The sequence below is a fragment of the Doryrhamphus excisus genome, chromosome 17 (genome assembly GCF_030265055.1).
Source record: "Doryrhamphus excisus isolate RoL2022-K1 chromosome 17, RoL_Dexc_1.0, whole genome shotgun sequence".
In the NCBI taxonomy this organism is placed as follows: domain Eukaryota; kingdom Metazoa; phylum Chordata; class Actinopteri; order Syngnathiformes; family Syngnathidae; genus Doryrhamphus; species Doryrhamphus excisus.
The window spans coordinates 6,372,928-6,393,196 of NC_080482.1; the positions used below are offsets into that span (position 1 = coordinate 6,372,928).

Consider the following 20,269-nt stretch of genomic DNA (forward strand, 5'->3'; position numbering starts at 1 on the left):
CTTGGTGCCAGTGACGAGCCACGGAGCAGACGTTGGCCTTCTCTGTGATTGGGTGAAAAGGGGAAAGCAGTCCATCACCAGACATCAGAAGTAATCTAATAAACTTGGCTTGACTCTCCCCTCGCTCTCTTTTGGAGGTCAGTGAGGATCCATATAAATTCTGTTTTCACCTGCCTGGCTATATGGTTATGTCCTTCATAATCTCACAAACTCCCCAACGTTGTGTCAAGGAGGAAAGGAGACATAATGCATGTAGCTCATTTTTTTTTTTTTTTTTTTTTGCAAACTCATGTACAATATAGAGATTCAAACCCAGATCTTTTAAGGTCGTTTGACTGTGTGGGCAACACGCTAACCACTATTCCACTGCGCGGCCTATTAAAGGTGACATTTAATGGTAATACACAACTCTTTGCTGTAATTTAGTACTGGCATCACCTATAAATCAATAATTTTGCATGATTTTTAAATATGTGTTATTTAGCATTATTTGTTTAAACTGCCCAGAATTTTACAGCCTTCATTTCACACAAGACATAAAAATGTTGGTAAGTATATTGCCTTTTCCATGTGTAGCTCAGATTTAAATTTGCACCAATTCCCCGCCCTAATGGAAGCTCCGTCCTCTCCTGTCACACTGACATTGGGGGAACATCTACTGCAAAACCCGACGAGCTACCATCCTTACATACATCAGCTTCTTATTCTGATTTATATTCATAAGCAGACACCTCTTATGGAAAAGTGGCTTATGAGGATGCACTTCCATCAAACATAATTGGAGTGACCTTCACCGAGACATAAGTGCACTTTCTGCAGCTTCTAACCCTCTGTTTTTGATTTAGCGTATTAAAATCCACAGCGGGTGATGTATGTTCTACCTTCCTTTGCAGTTTGGAAGATTACGTGCTGCTCCTCAGACAACCTGACAGCTTTGGATTAATAGCACGGTTTAAGGTTGAATACTCAAGGTGGTCTTCTCGAGGCAGTATCCCTGAGACAGCGACAGGAAAGCCTCTCATCTCAGGTTATGCCTTCAACTTTGAACTTGATGGAATAGAAATAGCAGAGTGATGGCAAAATACATTTGTATATATTTCACATATTATATTTTACTACTGAGTTTCCAAAGCTCTTAGACATATTATGTCATGGGATCAGTTAAACAATATTGAAAGAAACAGGCAAGTGAAACACAATGGGTAATTGAAGCATATGTATACATGGAAGGAATGTTGAACCAGGCTGCAATATAGGCAGATGCTAAGGACACCTCCAGGGGGCGCCAAAAATCAGGGAAAATTCACCTTCATTATACTGTAATTGTATTAAAACTAGTTATTATTGTTAACTCATAAGTGGAATTATTGATATAGTTTTTTTTACCATTTTGTTACATCGTGTAAAAAATACATAGTTAGGTAGAGAAAACAAACATAAGTCGCACTGGAGTATAAGTCACATTTTTTTGAAGGTAATTTATTTTACAAACTACTTCACCAAAACAGACATTACGTCCTCTTGGAAGGCAAGTTCTAACATTAATAAAAGAATAACTCAGCAGTCATAACTGAGCAGTTTGTGATGCTAAGTCGATATATGTGGAACTAATGAAGTCGATATATATACGTATATATATATATATACCATATTTTCTGGACTATAAGTCGCTCAGGAGTATAAGTCGCACAAGGCCAAAAATTCATAATTAGGTAGAAAAAAACATACATAAGTCACACTGGAGTATAAATCACATTTTTTGCGGGTAATTTATTTTACAAACTACTTTGCACATTACGTCCTCTTAGAAGGCAAGTTCTAACAATAAAAGAAACGAGAACAGGCTGAATAGCTGTAATATATGCTAACACAATGGTTATTAGCGACACAAAAAATAAACATAAACAGAAAAGGTGTCCAGTGTTTATAGAACATAAACAGTTTTTTCATTTATAAGTCGCTCTGGAGTATAAGTCACAGGAACAGCCAACCTATGAAAAAAAGTGTGACTTATAGTCCGGAAAATACGGTAATAACGGACTATAAGACGCTTTTTTTCATGGTGTGGCTGGTCCTGCAACTGGTACGGCCGCCGGAAGCATTCCGCAAGATTAAAATCCCTGTTTGGGCTCACATTAGCTTCGGCTATGCCGGCCATACGACTGCAGATACCGCAGAGCACTCTCTGGTCAAGCTGTGGGTTTCCTTATTCTGTAAATGTTCACAGAACACACCTATGCATTTGCTTGTATTCATTTGGGATCTAAGAGTGTCTTGTGGAAGACATTGTCCAACAGCCTTTGCTGCTTATCATAGTGACAACATAGCAGAATGAAATCAAGCATGAAAGCCTGCGTGAGCATGAGTTTGTGAGGTTGTGTCCAAATCTGACGGTCACAACTTTGGAGGTCTTGCAACTTCCAGGAATCAAGCAAGAAAAGGAGAAGCAAGATTTATGTTCGCATTATAAATACTAGGGATGCAAATGGTCATAAAAGTTAACTTTCAACATAATTTCCCGATAAAACATGTATATGATGCCTACAAAAAAAATAATGATTTCATCTTGGTGTATTTATGCATGCAATATAAAAAGAATCCATGGACTTTATGTGCAAAATGCAACATCAACCACCACTAACAAGGTAACATTGTAATGAGCAATACAGAACACATCCATCTTTAATTAACCAAAGTAGCAATTTTGGGGATATCTGCAAGCGTAAATTGCCCTGCAAAAATACGTAAAGGACAAAATAACTGCAAATGAATACAACTGTGGGATCCTTTTTTTTTTCCCGATACTGCGTTTACTACACATTCCAAATTATCACACATCTCCCAGACACATGCACCCATCTTGCAGTAGGACACATAATGTCCAAGAGTCTCCTGGGTCAGGCCTCACTGGAATGCAATGACTGCCCTCAAAGTAAATGTTTTTCCCTGGAGCATCAGATTGGAGTGGAATTCACACAAGGGAAATTTTCTCTGGAAGGCATTGTGGTGTTGTTACTGTGAAATGGCTGCCAAGGTGAATGTGGATCCTAACAAATTCTCCCAAACAGTAACTGTGGGTGCCCTTCCCGACACATAGCACACTTCCCTTCCCTTTTGAATGCAGGGGGGACACTGAGATGGACTTTGGATTGGTCTGGTCCTCTTGATTAGTTTGTGCTGATTTTGAGCAATGGTCCAAAGCACGATTTTGAGCACGACCAAGTTATAGTTAAATAATTAATTCAATCACTATACAGCATATTAAAGAAAGGCACCTTTTCCACCTGCGATACAGTCCATCCCTTCTTTGCTGCCTGTTCCTCTGAGCTAAATGTTTTTTTTTGACAGTTTATTCAATGGCCACTGACAATGATGACATACCCTGCGGTATTTTTACGTGCTGTCTCAAGTCCTTGTTGTTATACTTGACATCTTCCTGAAGGTGTTCCCACACAGATAAAGCTATGCCAAATCGGTCAGACATTTAGTCAATATAATTTTACTTTAGGATCAATTGTTTAATGATGTCATTTGTTACTATTGTGATTATTTATTCACTAGTTACTGTAGTTACTGTGGAACTGACCAAGAACTAATGAGGAACTAATGAACATTTAGAGTAATTACTGTGGAACTAATGACCAACATGCATACATTTAGAGTAGTTACTGAGGAACTTGTGAAGAGCTAATGAGGAACTAATGACTAACATGCATACATTTAGAGTAGTTACTGTGGAACTCAGGAAGAACTAATGAGGAACTAATGACTAACATGCATACATTTAGAGTAGTTACTGTGGAACTAATGAATAACTAATGAGGAACTAATGACTAACATGCATACATTTAGAGTAGTTACTGTGGAACTCAGGAAGAACTAATGAGGAACTAATGACTTACATGCATACATTTAGAGTAGTTACTGTGGAACTAAGGAAGAACCAATAAGGAATGAATGGCTAACATGCATACATTTAGAGTAGTTACTGTGGGACTATTGAAAAACTAATGACTAACATGCATACATTTAGAGTAGTTACTGTGGAACTAGTGAAGAACTAATGACTAACATGCATACATTTAGAGTAGTTACTGTGGAACTAATGAGGAACTAATGACTAACATACATACATTTAGAGTAGTTACTGTGGAACTAATGAAGTATTAATGAAGAACTAGTGAAGAACTAATGACTAACATGCATACATTTAGAGTAGTTACTGTGGAACTAGTGAAGAACTAATGACTAACATGCATACATTTAGAGTAGTTACTGTGGAACTAATGAATAACTAATGAGGAACTAATGCCCAAGATGCATATATTTAGAGTAGTTACTGTGGAACTAATGAAGAACTAGAGGGGGACTAATGACTAACATGCATACATTTAGAGTAGTTACTACTGTGGAACTAATAAAGTATTAATGAAGAACTAATGAGAAAGTAATGACTAACATGCATACATTGAGAGTAGTTACTACTGTGGAACTAATGAAGTATTAATGATGAACTAATGAGGAAGTAATGACTAACATGCATACATTTAGAGTAGTTACTACTGTGGAACTAATGAAGTATTAATGAAGAACTAATGAGGAAGTAATGACTAACTTTCATACATTTAGAGTAGGGGACTGATGGGGAGTGCCATATAAAATCCAGGGTGCCACTTTGGGTACCGTCAGTCCAAGTTGCTAAAATGCTTTCTCCTCCTCCTGTTTTACTATATATGGAGCTGGCGGGGTCGAAGAGAAGTCCCTGTGCCTCTAAACCCCACTGACAGCTAAACTAGGATGAAAAAGTTTCTGCTTTAGTGTAGGATTTTCGAGTGATTTACTGAGCTTCCTCCACCAGCTTTCTGAGGGATGGGATTACTGTGATGAGAGAGTGAGACAGCTCTGTTAAAATAACGTTATGCAGATGTATTCTTATTCTTTCACTTCAACAGTTGTAATTTAAATATCAAATTGAGGGTGTAGTAGGGTGTGTACACAATTTATAGTAGTATAAAATGTGTTTATTTGTGCAGTTCTCTCCAAAAGGATTTTGAAAATATAGGCTTACAGCATTTACATTTTTAGGTATGCTCGTTTTGTAAATCCTTGCTTCCAATATCCAATCAGTTTGCTTACACATGCTGTGATATCACATTGTGACTTGTGGATCTAGTGTGCATCACAAGCAGACGAGAATGTGTGGGGGGGGGGGGGGGGGGGTAGTTGGGGCTCTAAGACGCTATACAGTCTTGAAAAATCCATTCATGCATATAATGATAATCCAAGCAGTTGTTGAGGGACTGGAGCCAATATGAGTTGAGTGGGAGAGACATGTGGTACAGATGGGTAACATAAAAAGGAAAAACAAGGTTTCTTTTTCCAAAGTGGTCCAAAAAAAAACAGGCACACTGGCTCCAAACTCGACAATTTGTAGGGATGACCCAGATTGTTCTTGTTTTAGCAGTTTTATGATCAAATTGAGTACACCCAGTAAATAATATCCTGGCAACAGTTATCATTGTGATTGAATATTTTCATTAAATACATTGTATATCATCCATAAGTTGACAGAAAGCCTTTTTTTTTGGGCATTATCTTTGTGCAAACAGATGAATGAAGCTGTACATCAGGGGTCTCAAACATGCGGCCCACGGGCCAAGTGTGGCCCGCAGGACACTAGTTTGAGGCCCCCGCCTTGATATGAAAGTTTAATGTTAGTGCGGCCGGCGCAAGTTTGATACGGATGCTGTATGGTATCATGTACCCAGAAAAAATTATTACGTTTGATTAATGTTCATGTTAAAGGTTAAATAACTGTTAATAGTTATCCTCCATATCTGTGTGGAAGTGGTAAGTTTTTGGCTATTTAAGTTTAAAGGAAATAACTCGAAGGCTACCGTTTAGGTCGCTAGATCTCTAGTTTGCGAGTTAGCATGTGTCTCAAGACCCTGCAGTTGCGCAATATGTTGTAAATAAAAAGAGTATAAATGTGACTATAGTCGTGTTTTGTCATGTCTACAGGGCTCTAATAATGCTTTGTTCATTTTAATCTGAAAAAAAATTATTTGTCTACCCAGCAACTATATGTGGTTTCTTAAGTTTTTATTCTTTGCAGTTTTATTATTATTATTATATTTATTTATTTATTACTGATTGATTGATTTTCTTTATTCTTGATTTGTTTATTTATTTTTCATCTTATTTTGTGTAGAAAAATAAAAAGTAAGATATTTGAGAACAGTGGAATGTTTTATCAGAGCTTTTCTTGTAGAAAATTGGAACCAAAACGAAGTTTTTTAATTTTTTTGTTTTTAATAAATGCGTTTTTTTTTGTTTTTTTTGGAAAACCTGATGCGGCCCAGTCTTACCCAGATTGGGTTTGAGACCCCTGCTGTACATTATCTCAGGCCGTGAGTAATCAATCAATACATGACCATGTGTGTTCCACATATGATGATATACACACATATATAGTGTTTATGTCATATTTACTTCCCCTGTCATGTGTGAGAGAGCAAGTGATAAAGTGGATTGGCAATTTGAGAACAGTACGCCCCACTTAGTTATGTATTTATATCAAATATGAAATCCAATTAAATACCAAATTACTATATAAAATATTAACCAAGAGTGTAAATATTTAATGTCAGCCCTTTACCATATGCCTGCGAGTCATTACAATGCAGTGCTGCATTTTAATGCGCTTCTTCCCTAGTGACTATTTGTGGGTTTCCCCTTTCCCGAAAGAATGCAGCAGGGGTCGCTGTTGTGCTTCATGTCATTTATGTAAATACGGTACATAAATAAATATATGAATAAGGCAATACATGTTACAAAAATATTGACATTAATGGACAAATACATTTTAGATTGAAGTTAGTAAACAATATTTCACAGAGATATATTCTAATTTGTGATATAGTCACCTTCATGGAATAGATTAAGATTTTGCTCAGTAGAGAGCGGTCTGACCTTGCATTTTCCTGTAACATTTTCTTAAGTGTTTCTTTCAAGGTGCAGCATATTTACAGTCTCACCATGTGGATATGTAGGGAATATCCAGTGGAACCATATGCATTTTCTATATGTTGAGTAACCAACATGTTAATGTTGGGTTTTTGTGATTAAACCCCCTAAAAAATACAAACTGATGATGTCTCAGAAGGTCAAAGTAAATGAAGAGATAAGCAGTGGAGCATTTTCTGGAAAGACAGAGAAAGTTGCGAGTTAAAGAAATTAGCTTTATAGAGTGCTGGTGCAGGGTTAGAGATGCATGGGCACGCAGCTCCTCTGAGGCAAGGCGGGGAGGAACATTAATCATTGGGAGACATCTGTTCATTCTGCCGCTTTACAATTCTGTCAAAGAGCTCACATCCACCGCCCCAACTCCCTCCTCAAACCATCCACTCACACAAAACCTGTCGTTTGTTAAGCATGGACCAGCAAAGTGAAATATCAGAGCCAACCTCTAAAGTGTCCCCTCAATTAGATTCCTTTTTTTTTATCTCCATTTGAAACCATTAAATATGTACACGGGGAGAGGGAAAAGGTGCATGATGTAAATCAGTGCTATTATCTGCCTTTGTCTGCTTTTATGGACTTATAGGGGGTAAACAAGCGTGCATGTTATTTGCACACAATCATGGACAATATTTTTTTTGGGAGCTTGACTGTAAATTAAATGACATGGCATGAATTACATATTAGACTTCGGTTGAGCTTTGTCAGAGCAATTGTTTACTTAATAAACATAATTCCTCGTTCTCCTGAAACACTACACTATAACCAATACTAGTACAATATACTGCACGTTGTCATACTCAACCAAATATTGTATTATAAAGCACAGTCTCAATTACAGGGACTGCACTTTTTGGGGAATTTTGCCCATCATTCACAATCCTTATGTGAAACATTCATTCATTCATTCATTTGTCTTCAGGCGACAGTCGCCAGCCAATCACAGGGGCACATATAGACAAACAACCATTCACACTCACATTCATACCTATGGACAATTTGGAGTCGCTAATTAACCTAGCATGTTTTTGGAATGTGGGAGGAAACCGGAGTACCCAGAGAACAGGGAGAACATGCAAACTCCACACAGAGATGGCAGAGAATGGAATTGAACCCTGGTGTAAGGTCTGCGCGCTAACCGCTCGCCCGCCGTGCAGCCCCCTTATGTGAAACATCAAAACATATTTATTTCCCTTTTCTGTGCATTATAACACGAGAAAATTAGTTAATTTCAGCTAGCTTACAATGCTGTCATTGGGATACAACTATTTCAAATATAAATCCCTAAAAAGAAAACCTCTAACAACATTGCATGGTTTGATATACATGCTGGGATCACGCATTAACACGTACACTGATGATAACATGTAATAGTTGCAGTATCTTGCAATATTTTTATTATGTATTATTTATATTTATTTATCTCAGTGCACGGATGCTAACTAACTTGCTAATTGCTAGTCTCAGCGTCATTCACAGACAGAAGAGTGGATACCGAGCTCTTGATCAACAAGATGCTGGTTTGCCGTCAGCGTTTTTTTTTTTTTTTTTACCTGAGGACTGGAGCACAAGAAGTTGGCCTTGTGCTGGAAGATACAGCCATCATCAATGAGAGTGGAGATGGGAAGTGTTGTCACCGTTTTTGTTGTTGACGGTCAACCAACCAACTTTTCTGAGAAATAAAGATGGATGGATGGATGGATAGATAGATAATTAGTCACTTAGATTTTTATTTTTTATTTTTTACTTTTTACTTTTTACTTTTTACTTTTTACTTTTTACTTTTTATTTTGTATTTTGTATTTTGTATTTTGTATTTTGTATTTTGTATTTTTTACTTTTTACTTTTTACTTTTTACTTTTTACTTTTTACTTTTTACTTTTTATTTATTTTTTATTTTTTATTTTTTATTTTTTATTTTTTATTTTTTATTTTTTATTTTTTATTTTTTATTTTTTATTTTTTATTTTTTATTTTTTATTTTTTATTTTTTATTTGTTTTTATTATTTTTTTAATTATTTTTTATTATTATTATATTTATTATTATACGGGAGCTAGGATTAAATAAAAAGTACAGTACAAACCTCAGGAAAATACAAAACTAATACAGTAATTCCTCGTTTATCATAGTAATTGGTTCTAGACCAGAATGACAAATGATACACCATAGTTAACTATGAAACAGGAATCATTTATGAAGACATTTTTGTTACCCACGCCCACAAGTAAGAAACCTTGGTTTGGTAACCTATCTGTGCTAAAGAACAAACTGGGTCGGCTAATTTATGCTACTGGCAAAATCATGGGGGGAAAAAAGAGCATTGCTCCAGTCCAAAGATCTATGAACTCGCCACTCTGCAACAAGCCAATAAGATAATCAATGATCCATCACACACCCCCCACAGTGACTTTAACCTGCTAGCATCGGGTGGAAGGTACAGAGTTCCTCACTGCAAACTAATTTGTTCCCAGGGCTATCAAGTTGGTAAATAAGATTAGATCAGATGTGCTTTTTTAACTATTTGAACTGTGTGTTGCACTTGATAAAATTCATGAATTTGCATTTAATTTGTCAGTATTATTTTCATCCTGGAATTTATTATCCTGTTAACTATTTTTTTTATTCCTGTTTTTTTTTTATGCGGCGCCACAGGCACCTTGTTTTTGCACTTTTTGTCATCATGTTTCTATGTTTTTATGAGGGCTGTCAATCGCTTCAAATATTTAATCGTGATTAATCACACATTGGCCACAGTTAATATGGAATTAATCACATTTAATCGCATACAGAAATATGTTTTTATTTATAAGTGTGAATGGATTGTGGATGCTTGGGCTAAGGTATCTGCTTTAACTGAAAGCCGGCATTGTTGCTGAAAAGCAAAAGCGAGACTGACTCCGACAATGATGAGAGGGAACCTGGCATGTTTGATGGTGACTTAGACGTATTTGTGTGTGGGGGGGGGGGGGGGTCATTTTACATTATGATTCACTACTGGTGAGTTTAATAAGTGTGCAAGGCATACTGGAAAGAAGCAGGAGTGGGTTCCAACATTTACAAGTTGCAAATGTTGATCTGAAATCACAGGGGTATGTCAATGTCAAACTAGATATTTGCATTCATATATTGAACATACGGTAAGTTGAGTTATTGTATTAACTTTCTAAATAATGGACTTTCCATGACATGCATGCATGCATGCAGCTGTGTGGGTTTTTTTTTTTTAATATCAAAACAAAACCAGTTTAAATTTAAACCAAACTTCCTGCACTGTACTTCCTGCACAGGTGCATCACAACCATGACACTCCCCTTTTTTGTTGTTCATTCTTTCGTTCAAGATCGCAGATATCCATTGCATTGTTAGCAAGCGGAAGACTACCTTGCTGGTGTGAGCTTTAAACTGACTGGCATCTGTCCTTACCAAATAAAAGGTAATCTACTCATCTGAATATGAAGATATATTTATTCTAATTGTTTTGTTTTAATGTTGTGTTGTTCCACAGATAATTGTCGTGAAGATGAGACGGCTTTCACATGTTCGGTGTGTTCTTTACCTGATGTTGCCATCAATTCTTCTATCGTCTGCGCTTGAAACGTTGAACTCACTGCAAGAACTGCAGAACAGCGGCTTCGGTCAACCTCCGCCTCGACATGGACTCAAATTGCTGAAATGGTATGTTCGGAAATGTCTGGACAACAACATGGTTGCCCTGTGCTACCCGACTAAAGGGGAGTACGGGTTTCATGTTTTTCAAAACCGAAAGCCCGAACTGCTTCCGACGATAATGGACAAAAGTCAGTACAAGTACTATACAATCGGAAACCTTAATTCTCCGCATGCTCAAGACCTGCCATATGAAGTGAGGAAATACTACAATCGTAGCAATCCAAAAAGTAATCAGGACAGAGTTGTGGTCAAGTACAACTCCAATAATAAACGCATTACTGACATCTATGTATCTGCACATTATGTGAAAAACCAGACGTACATTATTGGCACCGATCTTCTTGCTTATCTGAGACACCTCACTGGCGCCTGATTGCATTTTAATTAATTTAATGTACAATCTCTCTTTTAACCATTTATGATTCTATTCTCTATGTGATTTGAATGTTTTACATCAATTATTATTTTTTTGGTACTTATAGGTCACACACAATGTTGTTGATTATTTCTTATTCTTTAATTAACAATCACCTTCCTGATTTCTGACGTCATTGTATTGTATGGTAAAGTTGATTTGCTACTGACAAGTTTATTGAGGAACATCACACTTATGTTTGAAGAAGAGGAGGAAGAAGCACAGTTTTTTTTAATCCCGCCCTTCATCTTGTCTGTTATTTTTTCATATCTTGTGTTTAACATGTTGTCACTTACAATACAATCGCATTTGTTTATATTGTGTTATTAAAAAGTACATCCACTTCCTGTGTTACCATTTTGTTTTAGTGAGAGAAAAGAGAGAATGTGTAGTAACAGGAAGAATAAAAGAAAACTATTTTAATAAGCTGTACAGTACACTGGCCACTAGGTGTCACTAATAACACACACCAGACTTGATTGCCAAAAAAAGGGCTATTATATTATTATTATTTTTGCCATACGCCAGCTAAAACTCAACTCTGAATCCCCAACATCTCGAGTCTTATGTATGTCTTAAATGGCTTATTTTCTCTGACGATACAGTATCTACAATATTGTGCAAATATGACTATAGGGTTGTTATTTCATGGGCTCTAATAATTTAGAAAGTCCGAAACAGGATATCCATGCTTTAACTATGAAAATATTCAGTTTTTTAATACTGTATCCTACTTCATGGGAATACATTTATTGCCCTCAGGTCTAGAACCGAAAAAATAGAGAATGTGTAGTAAGAGGAAGAATAAAAGAAAACAATTTTAATAAGCTGTATAGTACACTGGCCACTAGGTGTCACTAATAACACACACCAGACTTGATTGCCAAAAAAAGGGCTATTATTTTGATTATTTTTGCCCAACGCCACCTAAAACTCAACTCTGAGTTTTATGAATGTCTTAAATGGCTTATTTTCTCTGACAATACAGTATCTAGCATATTATGCAAAGGTGACTATAGGGTTGTTATTTCATGTGCAGTGGGCTCTAATAATTGTGTATTTAGAAAGTCCAAAACAGGATTTCCATGCTTTAACTATGAAAATATTCAGTTTATTAATACTGTATCCTACTTCACGGGAATACATTTATTGCCATCAGATCTAGAACCAATTAACCGTGATAAAAACAATGCAATGCAATTTAAAAAGAACTGACAGGATACACCTTCAATATTCTTATTTTGTTGAAAAACATTGATCAATACCTGTGACTGCACAAGGTAGTTTTGTCCAAACAACTAAATTATATCAGTTGCACAAAGCTAGGATAAAGGATTAAGCTGGGATATCTTGGTTATCCTGCCTCATTTTATCCATAATTCAGTTACAGAAACGTGCGATATGTTCTGACATAAGTTACCATGGAGATTTATTCTGTGGAGTTAGCCTGCTCCTGTCAAAAGATTCAAAATGTGCGACTTGGTTTTTGGAGATATCCCAGCTCAGTTATTTATCCTGGATGTCTGAATCCTACTTTCATGCAATGGTTCACTGGTTGCATTGCAGTCCTTATATATATATTATATATATAAATATAATATATTCACTATCTCTTCTGGACATGTCCGAACCATCTCAGTCTGGCCTCACTTTATCTCCAACGTCTCTAACATGTAATGTCCCTCTGATGTACTTGTTCCTGATCCTATCCATCCTGGTCACTCCCAATGAGAACCTCAGCATATTTAGTCGTTTCCATAGTAATACTAACTAGCAACACTAACTAACCACTCACCCTAATTCACAGCAGGGTTTGTCTTGAGGCATTTCACATTTCCACATCGTGGAAATTATCATACATTCAAAGAAAACAAATTAACTGCAAATAAATGCATAAATAAATGAATATTACACTGGATACAAGGCCGGTGAAATAATTTCTTTACAGCTACTTGTTGACAAAGTAAAGTCAACAAAGTTTTTGTGTATACTTTACAAAAGAAGAACCTGCAGAGATACTAACAGACGTCCATAAAACTGTGCTGATCTGCTGATCTGATTGCTGATGTTGGTCTTATTGCACAAAGCACAACCGCATATGCATATCACCAGCGGGTGCTACACTCGTTTGTCTGAAAGATTAGCTGTGCATTAACAACGTAATTTATGTATGAGGGCACATATTATGACCTGAGCCTCTTTCCACAGATTGCGATGTCACATCTCATTTATTGTGACTGGCTGATTGAGTCCCCCAAGAGCAACTCTTCCATAGGCCAAGAAAATAGCGCTCAAACACAAATGATTGCTTCTTTCATCCAAATCAAACCATAATGGTGAGTGTTGGGGGGTAATACAACAGAGACAATAGGCTACATTTGCTGTAACCCCTCTCTTTCTTTGTGGAGTGAATGAAGACATTCTGAAAACTTCCATTTGAAGAGCATTTCAACATGCATGCTGTGTCAGTGGGAATTAAATTGTTGTCTTTTATGAAAGGGAAATAAACACTTCTAAAATGGCCACCCTGTTGAGCTATTTTTGAGTTATTTTAAAGAATGTTTTAGCATGTGGAGAAAAATGAATGATTATTGTTTATAATATGAAGATCCACTTTGTTGGTGTGCAGATCATCTTTAAATCTTATTTTATTAAACCGTGGGGGGAGTACTTGAAATTTTTAGTCAATTCTTTTTTTACCTGTACTGTTCAGCAGCTTAGTCAGAACACATAGACAGAGAGGAAAAACGAAAGCAATACAATAAAAAAAAGCAATACAGTGGAACCTTGGTTAGCGTCATTAATCCATTCCAGAAGGGCCGACTCTAACCAAAACGTACTCTAACCAAATCAGTTTTTCCAATAAGAAATAATACAAATTCAATTAATATGTTAAGAAAGCTATAAAATGGTAACTCAAAACACGTTTTGAAATGACTAATTAAATAATATAATATTATTAAAATAAATTAAATCATTAAATAAAATAATAAAATGATTAAATAAAACAATAAAATAACTAAATAAAAATAATTAAATAAAAATAATTAAATAAAAATAATTAAATAAAAATAATTAAATAAAATACATTATTATTATTATTATTATCTCACCACTTTTTATTTATTTCTTATTGGTATGTATACATTTATACCATACCCTTGTTATATACTTCACACATGTCATTTTTACCATTAGCATGCTAATATATGACCAATATATCTCTTCACATGGAATAGTCCATCGCGTGAGAAGGGAGGAGGGAGCAGTCGAAGCGATCACAATAGATTATGCAATTTGATGTGGCATTAAGCACATGAATTATGACTAAAACAGTAATAGGTACTTTAAATCAAAGACAAAAATCAATAATCAGGAAAATTTTAAAATAAATTTAAAAATAAATCCGCCCCGTACCCTAAAATATATATTTGTATGATTTCCACATATGAAAACAGCACATGGATGCTGCATTTTTGGTCTGATTTTGTATGACTTCCAGTTACAAATATGCTTATTTGCCCCTCCAGTTGGCGCCCACTCTACCATTCGCCATCCTCCCACCCGTTACCTGACAACTGAATGAGTCAGACTTGTGTAGGACTGATCGGCCTTGGCTGAGGTCAACGCTCGTTCTAGTTTGTTTTCGTCGGACGTATGTGTGTGCTTTTATTTGGAGTAATGGAAAAGATACTGGCTGGAGGGAAGCCAGCCTTGCCTTGTCGATTCTATAAGATAAAAGCAATGCAAAGAGAATGAGAGCGAGAGCTGATTGAAGCGAGCAGGCCCAAGCCATAAAAGGCAAAATGAAGACTAATGGGCATATGATTGGCCAGGAGGCGACACAAATGAGAGACCTGTGCTGGCTGGACATCGACTAATGACAATTCCATTCTACAATCAGGACATGCACCCACTGCGAAGATCATTGGCCTTTTGGTATAAAAGTGATGATCATCGATCACGCTGCAAGATGTTACACATACACACACAGCAGCATGGACAAAATAAATATTTTTTTTCCCCGTTAAGAGAGCAATATTTGACTGAAATGACAGTGATTAAAGAAACACTGAGGAAAGCGCGCTTGGCATCAAAAAGAAAAATAATCTATGCTGATGATTACCACTGCAAAGAGGCCCCGTAATTACACACTGTGTTGTTTTGTCGCACTGTACAAGGGTACTATGCAATCTATCACTGCTAAAATCTATTTTTCATGTCTGAAAGACACTTTGTGACTCCTAAGAGCAGAGTTTAGAAGAGATAGCTGGCAGCCCTTTTCACGAGCTGCTTCATTCAATGTCTAACAGCACTTTCAGTCAAAAAAGAGCCAACGAAATGTCAAACCTTGTAATGCTCTCAGATTAAGTGGATGGGCTTTTCTAAGCACTTTGGCCTTATAGAAGTAGTTGGGGCTCAATAATGTCATTTTCATGCTGCTTTAAGTTACATTTTACTGTGGGAAATAAAACGGCTGATATTCTGCTCTGTGATTCTTTTTTTTTTTTTTACATAGACCAAGGCTGGGGAAAATTAGTCGTAACTCCAACCTCACCGTGATGCCCACTCTGAAAGCCTTTTTAACTAATATTTGAAAAAAATACATATATATATATATATATTTGTTTTTTAGATGAGTGGCCTTGTGGTTAGCACTTCGGCTTCATCAGCGCATCCCTGAGTGGAGTTTGTGTGTTCTGGTACTGCTCACTCATCCTCATCCATGTTACTAATCTGTTTCACTTTCTCTTTCTTCCCTGCTTCCAAGGGTGCTCGCTTAAGCCCCGGTTCGAACCTGCCATATCTGCAATGTTGGCAAAATGTGGGTTTCCGTATGTGATGAGTATTTCCTGTATCACTCTTAGTGAGAGAAATTTGAAACACTGGTAAAAAATAAAAATAAAAATAAAAATAAAAATAAAAATAAAAATAAAAATAAAAATAAAAATAAAAATAAAAATAAAAATAAAAATAAAAATAAAAATAAAAATAAAAATAAAAATAAAAATAAAAATAAAATAAAAAAATTATAAAAATAAAAAAATAAAACAAACTGTATTATGGAAAGCAGGAAGTGAACAAATGTAACAGTTACTGATTGTAAAAGTACCAGATGGAGGGGTAGGATTTAATAAGCTTTGCTTCTTCCTACTCCTTTCGGACATGTGGAACTGTGAACTGATTATGTGATGCATTCAATTGTAATCTGATGCATGTTCAAATGAAATAAAACCATTATCATTACCATAGTGCGGGAGTACGGATTCACCCTCATTACGGGGGTGTACGCACATGCCATCACATCACTGGCACAGACAGCTACCTTCAGGACCAGTCGGAAATCACAAAACTCTTGAACATTACATTTGCCAGGTTTCTATATTATACATGAGCATGTTAAAGTGTCCTATGAAAGTGACAGTGATAACTATGCTCTTACTATTGAAAGGAAGAGCTTTTATTTTTGTATTAATTTATTACTGTTTGGTTATGACTGTATTTTATGTCTTTGTACTACTAATACCCCTTAGTAGTACTGTTAATCAATCATATTAATGTTATTGATACAAATAGCTCTTTATCTGTCAAGCCTTTGTTCCTGTTTGTTAATTTGATTTATTTCCGTGGATTGTTGAAATGACAAAAAGATTGTTTTTGATAATCTCACTGTCCCGAATTATTCTTATCCATAAATCACAGATTATCAATCTCGGTTGAGATCATGAAAATGCAGAAGCAATAAAAAGCAATGTTTTTGTTTGTCTGGCCGTCTGTGGGATTCAATATTATCTTTCATTTTCCTGCATGTGACATAAAATAACAATGAGCTCTTCAGTTCTTTCCACACGGTTTTGATGACAGGCTACTTATATCTCTTTTATTAGACACCTATACGCTGAGATAGGCCAGCTGGGAATACATGCCATGTTTTTATTACGCTGCAGTGTTCAGAATAGGTTGGGCCTGCAACGTTCTATCCACAGGAATTCAGCCCAGCCATCACTGCACTGTCTGCACTATTATTAGGCGAGATGTATTATTGAGGATTAATACTAAAAAGTATTTAAAAAGACGTTTTGGCTTTCCTATAGGAAAGAATCACAATTATGATTCAATATAAATAGATGGGGCGGCACGGCAGTCGAGTGGTTAGCGCGCAGACCTCACAGCTAGGAGGACTAGGGTTCAATTCCACCCTCGGCCATCTCTGTGTGGAGTTTGCATGTTCTCCCCGTGCATGCGTGGGTTTTCTCCGGGTACTCCGGTTTCCTCCCACATTCCAAAAACATGCTAGGTTAATTGGCGACTCCAAATTGTCCATAGGTATGAATGGTTGTTTGTCTATATGTGCCAACCGCTCATGACATATAGCAAGCTACTAAGCTAACTAGTTAGCCTCCAATTTATTTGTTTTAAACTCAGAAAAGTGTTTCTAACAAAGTTGGGAAGACAAAAGTAAGAAGTCAAAAAGTACCACATCCACACGATATGTGAGGATAACTTTTTTTTTTTCACTGTAACATGTCAGATATGCCACGGGTGACCACATGCAGTGTTAAGGTCGTGGATTCTTTATCTCATCTGCAGATGCATTCATTCATTTTCTACCGCTTATGCTCATCGGGCGGGGTACACCCTGGACTGGTGGCCAGCCAATCACAGGGCACATATAGACAAACAACCATTCACACTCACATTCATACCTATGGACAATTTGGGGTCGTTAATTAACCTAGCATGTTTTTGGAATGTGGGAGGAAACCGGAGTACCCGGAAAAAAACCCACGCATGTATGGGGATCATGAGTGGGTGGAATTAAACTCGGGTTTCCTCGATGTGAGGCCTGTGCGCTGACCACTCGTCCAGCGTGCAAGGCTTGAAATGTTTCTTCCAAAAAATCCTCTAAACCTTAACACTATTGAATCAAACCAAACTGTGAAGTTGCCCCCCAAATAGCCACCCTTCTTTTCAATAACAGTCATAAACCTTTCATCCAAGTTAGTTTCTCCATGTGTTGATGACCTCCACTTAAAAGCTGCTGTTGAGGAGTTCTCAATAGTTTGATTTCAGGTGAGGAAGGTGATGCATGATGAAAGAATAATGACATGGCTACCTACGCAGTATAGTCTTTTTCATGTGCAGCACCGCTGCTGGAAAGAAGTCATCCTCGGTATGGGAGTCTTATCCCTGAAAAGGTCCAACTGGCTTATTTTTAATAAGACCAGCTCCTATGTGCAATACCCATCCTCCTGACTAGTCAGATAAGCTGCCAGCTGTCAAACTTATGTGAAACACTCCAATATGATTCTTCTTCATCCAACGACATATGTATGTAAAATAAAGACATGTCATTTAATAATGTGATCGCTCCTCCAGACTATTCTGGATTACATAAACAAAAGTATATAAGGTGTCAGCATTTCCAAAAACCATCATCGTCCGGGGAAATCAAAAGGTATGAATATCCTCTGAGGTTTGCGTCCTACTGAAAGAGAAGATAGTGGCATTTTTATATAAGGCAACGCAACAGCTTAGATCAGCAAGAGCCAGGCTGAACAAATGTGACCTGAGCGCTTTACTCTCCAGCCTGACGACCCATGACTGTTGTGTCAAGGTCATCGCCAAGCACATCATAAAATATGTAATGGTGGGGCTGATTGAAAACGACCAGGAAGACGCAAACAGGGAGGCTGGAGTAACAACCTGGTGCTGAACGCAGACAAAAGCTATCGTTCAGTCAGCTTGTGACTTACTTTAGCGTTTCTTTTTAACCTATAAACACAAATTAGGGATGCTCTGATCCACCGACCACTAATGAATATCGTCGGATTTCTGTAAAAAACACATGATCGGGGCTGCACGGCGGTCAAGTGGTTAGCACGCAGACCTCACAGCTAGGAGACCCGAGTTCGATTCCACCCTCGACCATCTCTGTGTGGAGTTTGCATGTTCTCCTCGTGCATGCGTGGGTTTTCTCCGGGTATTCCGGTTTCCTCCCACATTCCAAAGTAAAATACAGTGGAAAAAAAAAAGTTATCCTCACATATCATGTGGAAGTGGTACTTTATGATTTCTTACTTTGTCCTTCCCAACTTTGCGACTCCAAATTGTCCATAGGTATGAATGTGAGTGTGAATGGTTGTCTATATGTGCCCTGTGATTGGCTGGCGACCAGTCCAGGGTGTACCCCGCCTGATGAGCATAAGCGGTAGAAAATGAATGAATGCATCTGCAGATGAGACATAAAGAATCCACGAACTTAACACTGCATGTGGTCACCCGTGGCATATCTGACATGTTACAGTGAAAAAAAAGTTATCCTCCTATATGGTGTGGAAGTGGTACTTTATGACTTCTTACTTTTGTCTTCCCAACTTTGTTAGAAACACTTTCCTGAGTTTAAAACAAAGGGTGTACCCCGCCTCTCGCCCGAAGACAGCTGGGATAGGCTCCAACAAGGAACAGACTTTGTCCCGTATTTCCACAAGAATCAAAATAAGATAGATACTTTCCAGTTTCTGGCTGATAAAATCACAATTGAGAGCTGCAAACTTTTTGTTGCAGTTGAATGTAGTATTTTTGGAAATACGAGCTAATGTGAGAATGTGAGCCTACAACGGGGATTTCAAGCTTACTCAATGTTTGCGGAAGCTGCACCGGAGCAGGTTGAGGACTGGTTGACCTCCGATTTGATTAGATTTCCAAATTGATTGTACTGAAAAACAAAATCGAAATGAATCTGCAGTATTTAAATGTATTTGACAGGACGCGTTTCTCATTTATATAATTATAAAATAAACAGTTTTTAGAATTAGGAAAAAAGTTCTGTGGACTTTGTTGTAGCATTGTGTTTAAAGTCTTCAAAAAGTCAGACTCAGTTCCAACTCATTTGCAACAGCAAAGAAATGGAAAAGAGTGCTTTGAGCTGTGTGTGATAAATGACTTCTGTGGGCAAAAAATTTAAAGAGTACTTTTTTCTAGTGGGAAACATAATGTACCATAAATCCCACCTACACTTTCCCACCTCTCAAATAGCATTTTATCCAGTTCGCTGGTGCTTTCTCGCCTGATTAAAATGCACTCTCCAGCAAACAGTTTCATAGCCCCATTGCGTTGCTTCTGTTCCCTTACTCTTATTTCCCTTACTATCTCATCTGT

The 20,269-nt window shown here is 37.0% G+C and overlaps 1 protein-coding gene across 1 annotated transcript; it reads left to right on the plus strand.

Moving 5' to 3' along the window:
- The first annotated feature begins 11 nt into the window (after positions 1 to 11).
- On the plus strand, positions 12 to 11,450 carry si:ch211-198c19.1 (uncharacterized protein LOC100151013 homolog). The gene is made up of 4 exons (XM_058054004.1): positions 12 to 137; positions 894 to 1,027; positions 10,364 to 10,456; positions 10,529 to 11,450. Exon 4 carries the CDS (start codon positions 10,544 to 10,546, stop codon positions 11,063 to 11,065), a length of 522 nt encoding a protein of 173 aa, XP_057909987.1. The 5' UTR covers positions 12 to 137; positions 894 to 1,027; positions 10,364 to 10,456; positions 10,529 to 10,543; the 3' UTR covers positions 11,066 to 11,450.
- Positions 11,451 to 20,269: the final 8,819 nt, after the last annotated feature.

Excerpts from the sequence above, each read along its gene's own strand:
- si:ch211-198c19.1 (XM_058054004.1), top strand. The coding sequence starts at position 10,544 with ATGAGACGGCTTTCACATGTTCGGTGTGTTCTTTACCTGATGTTGCCA.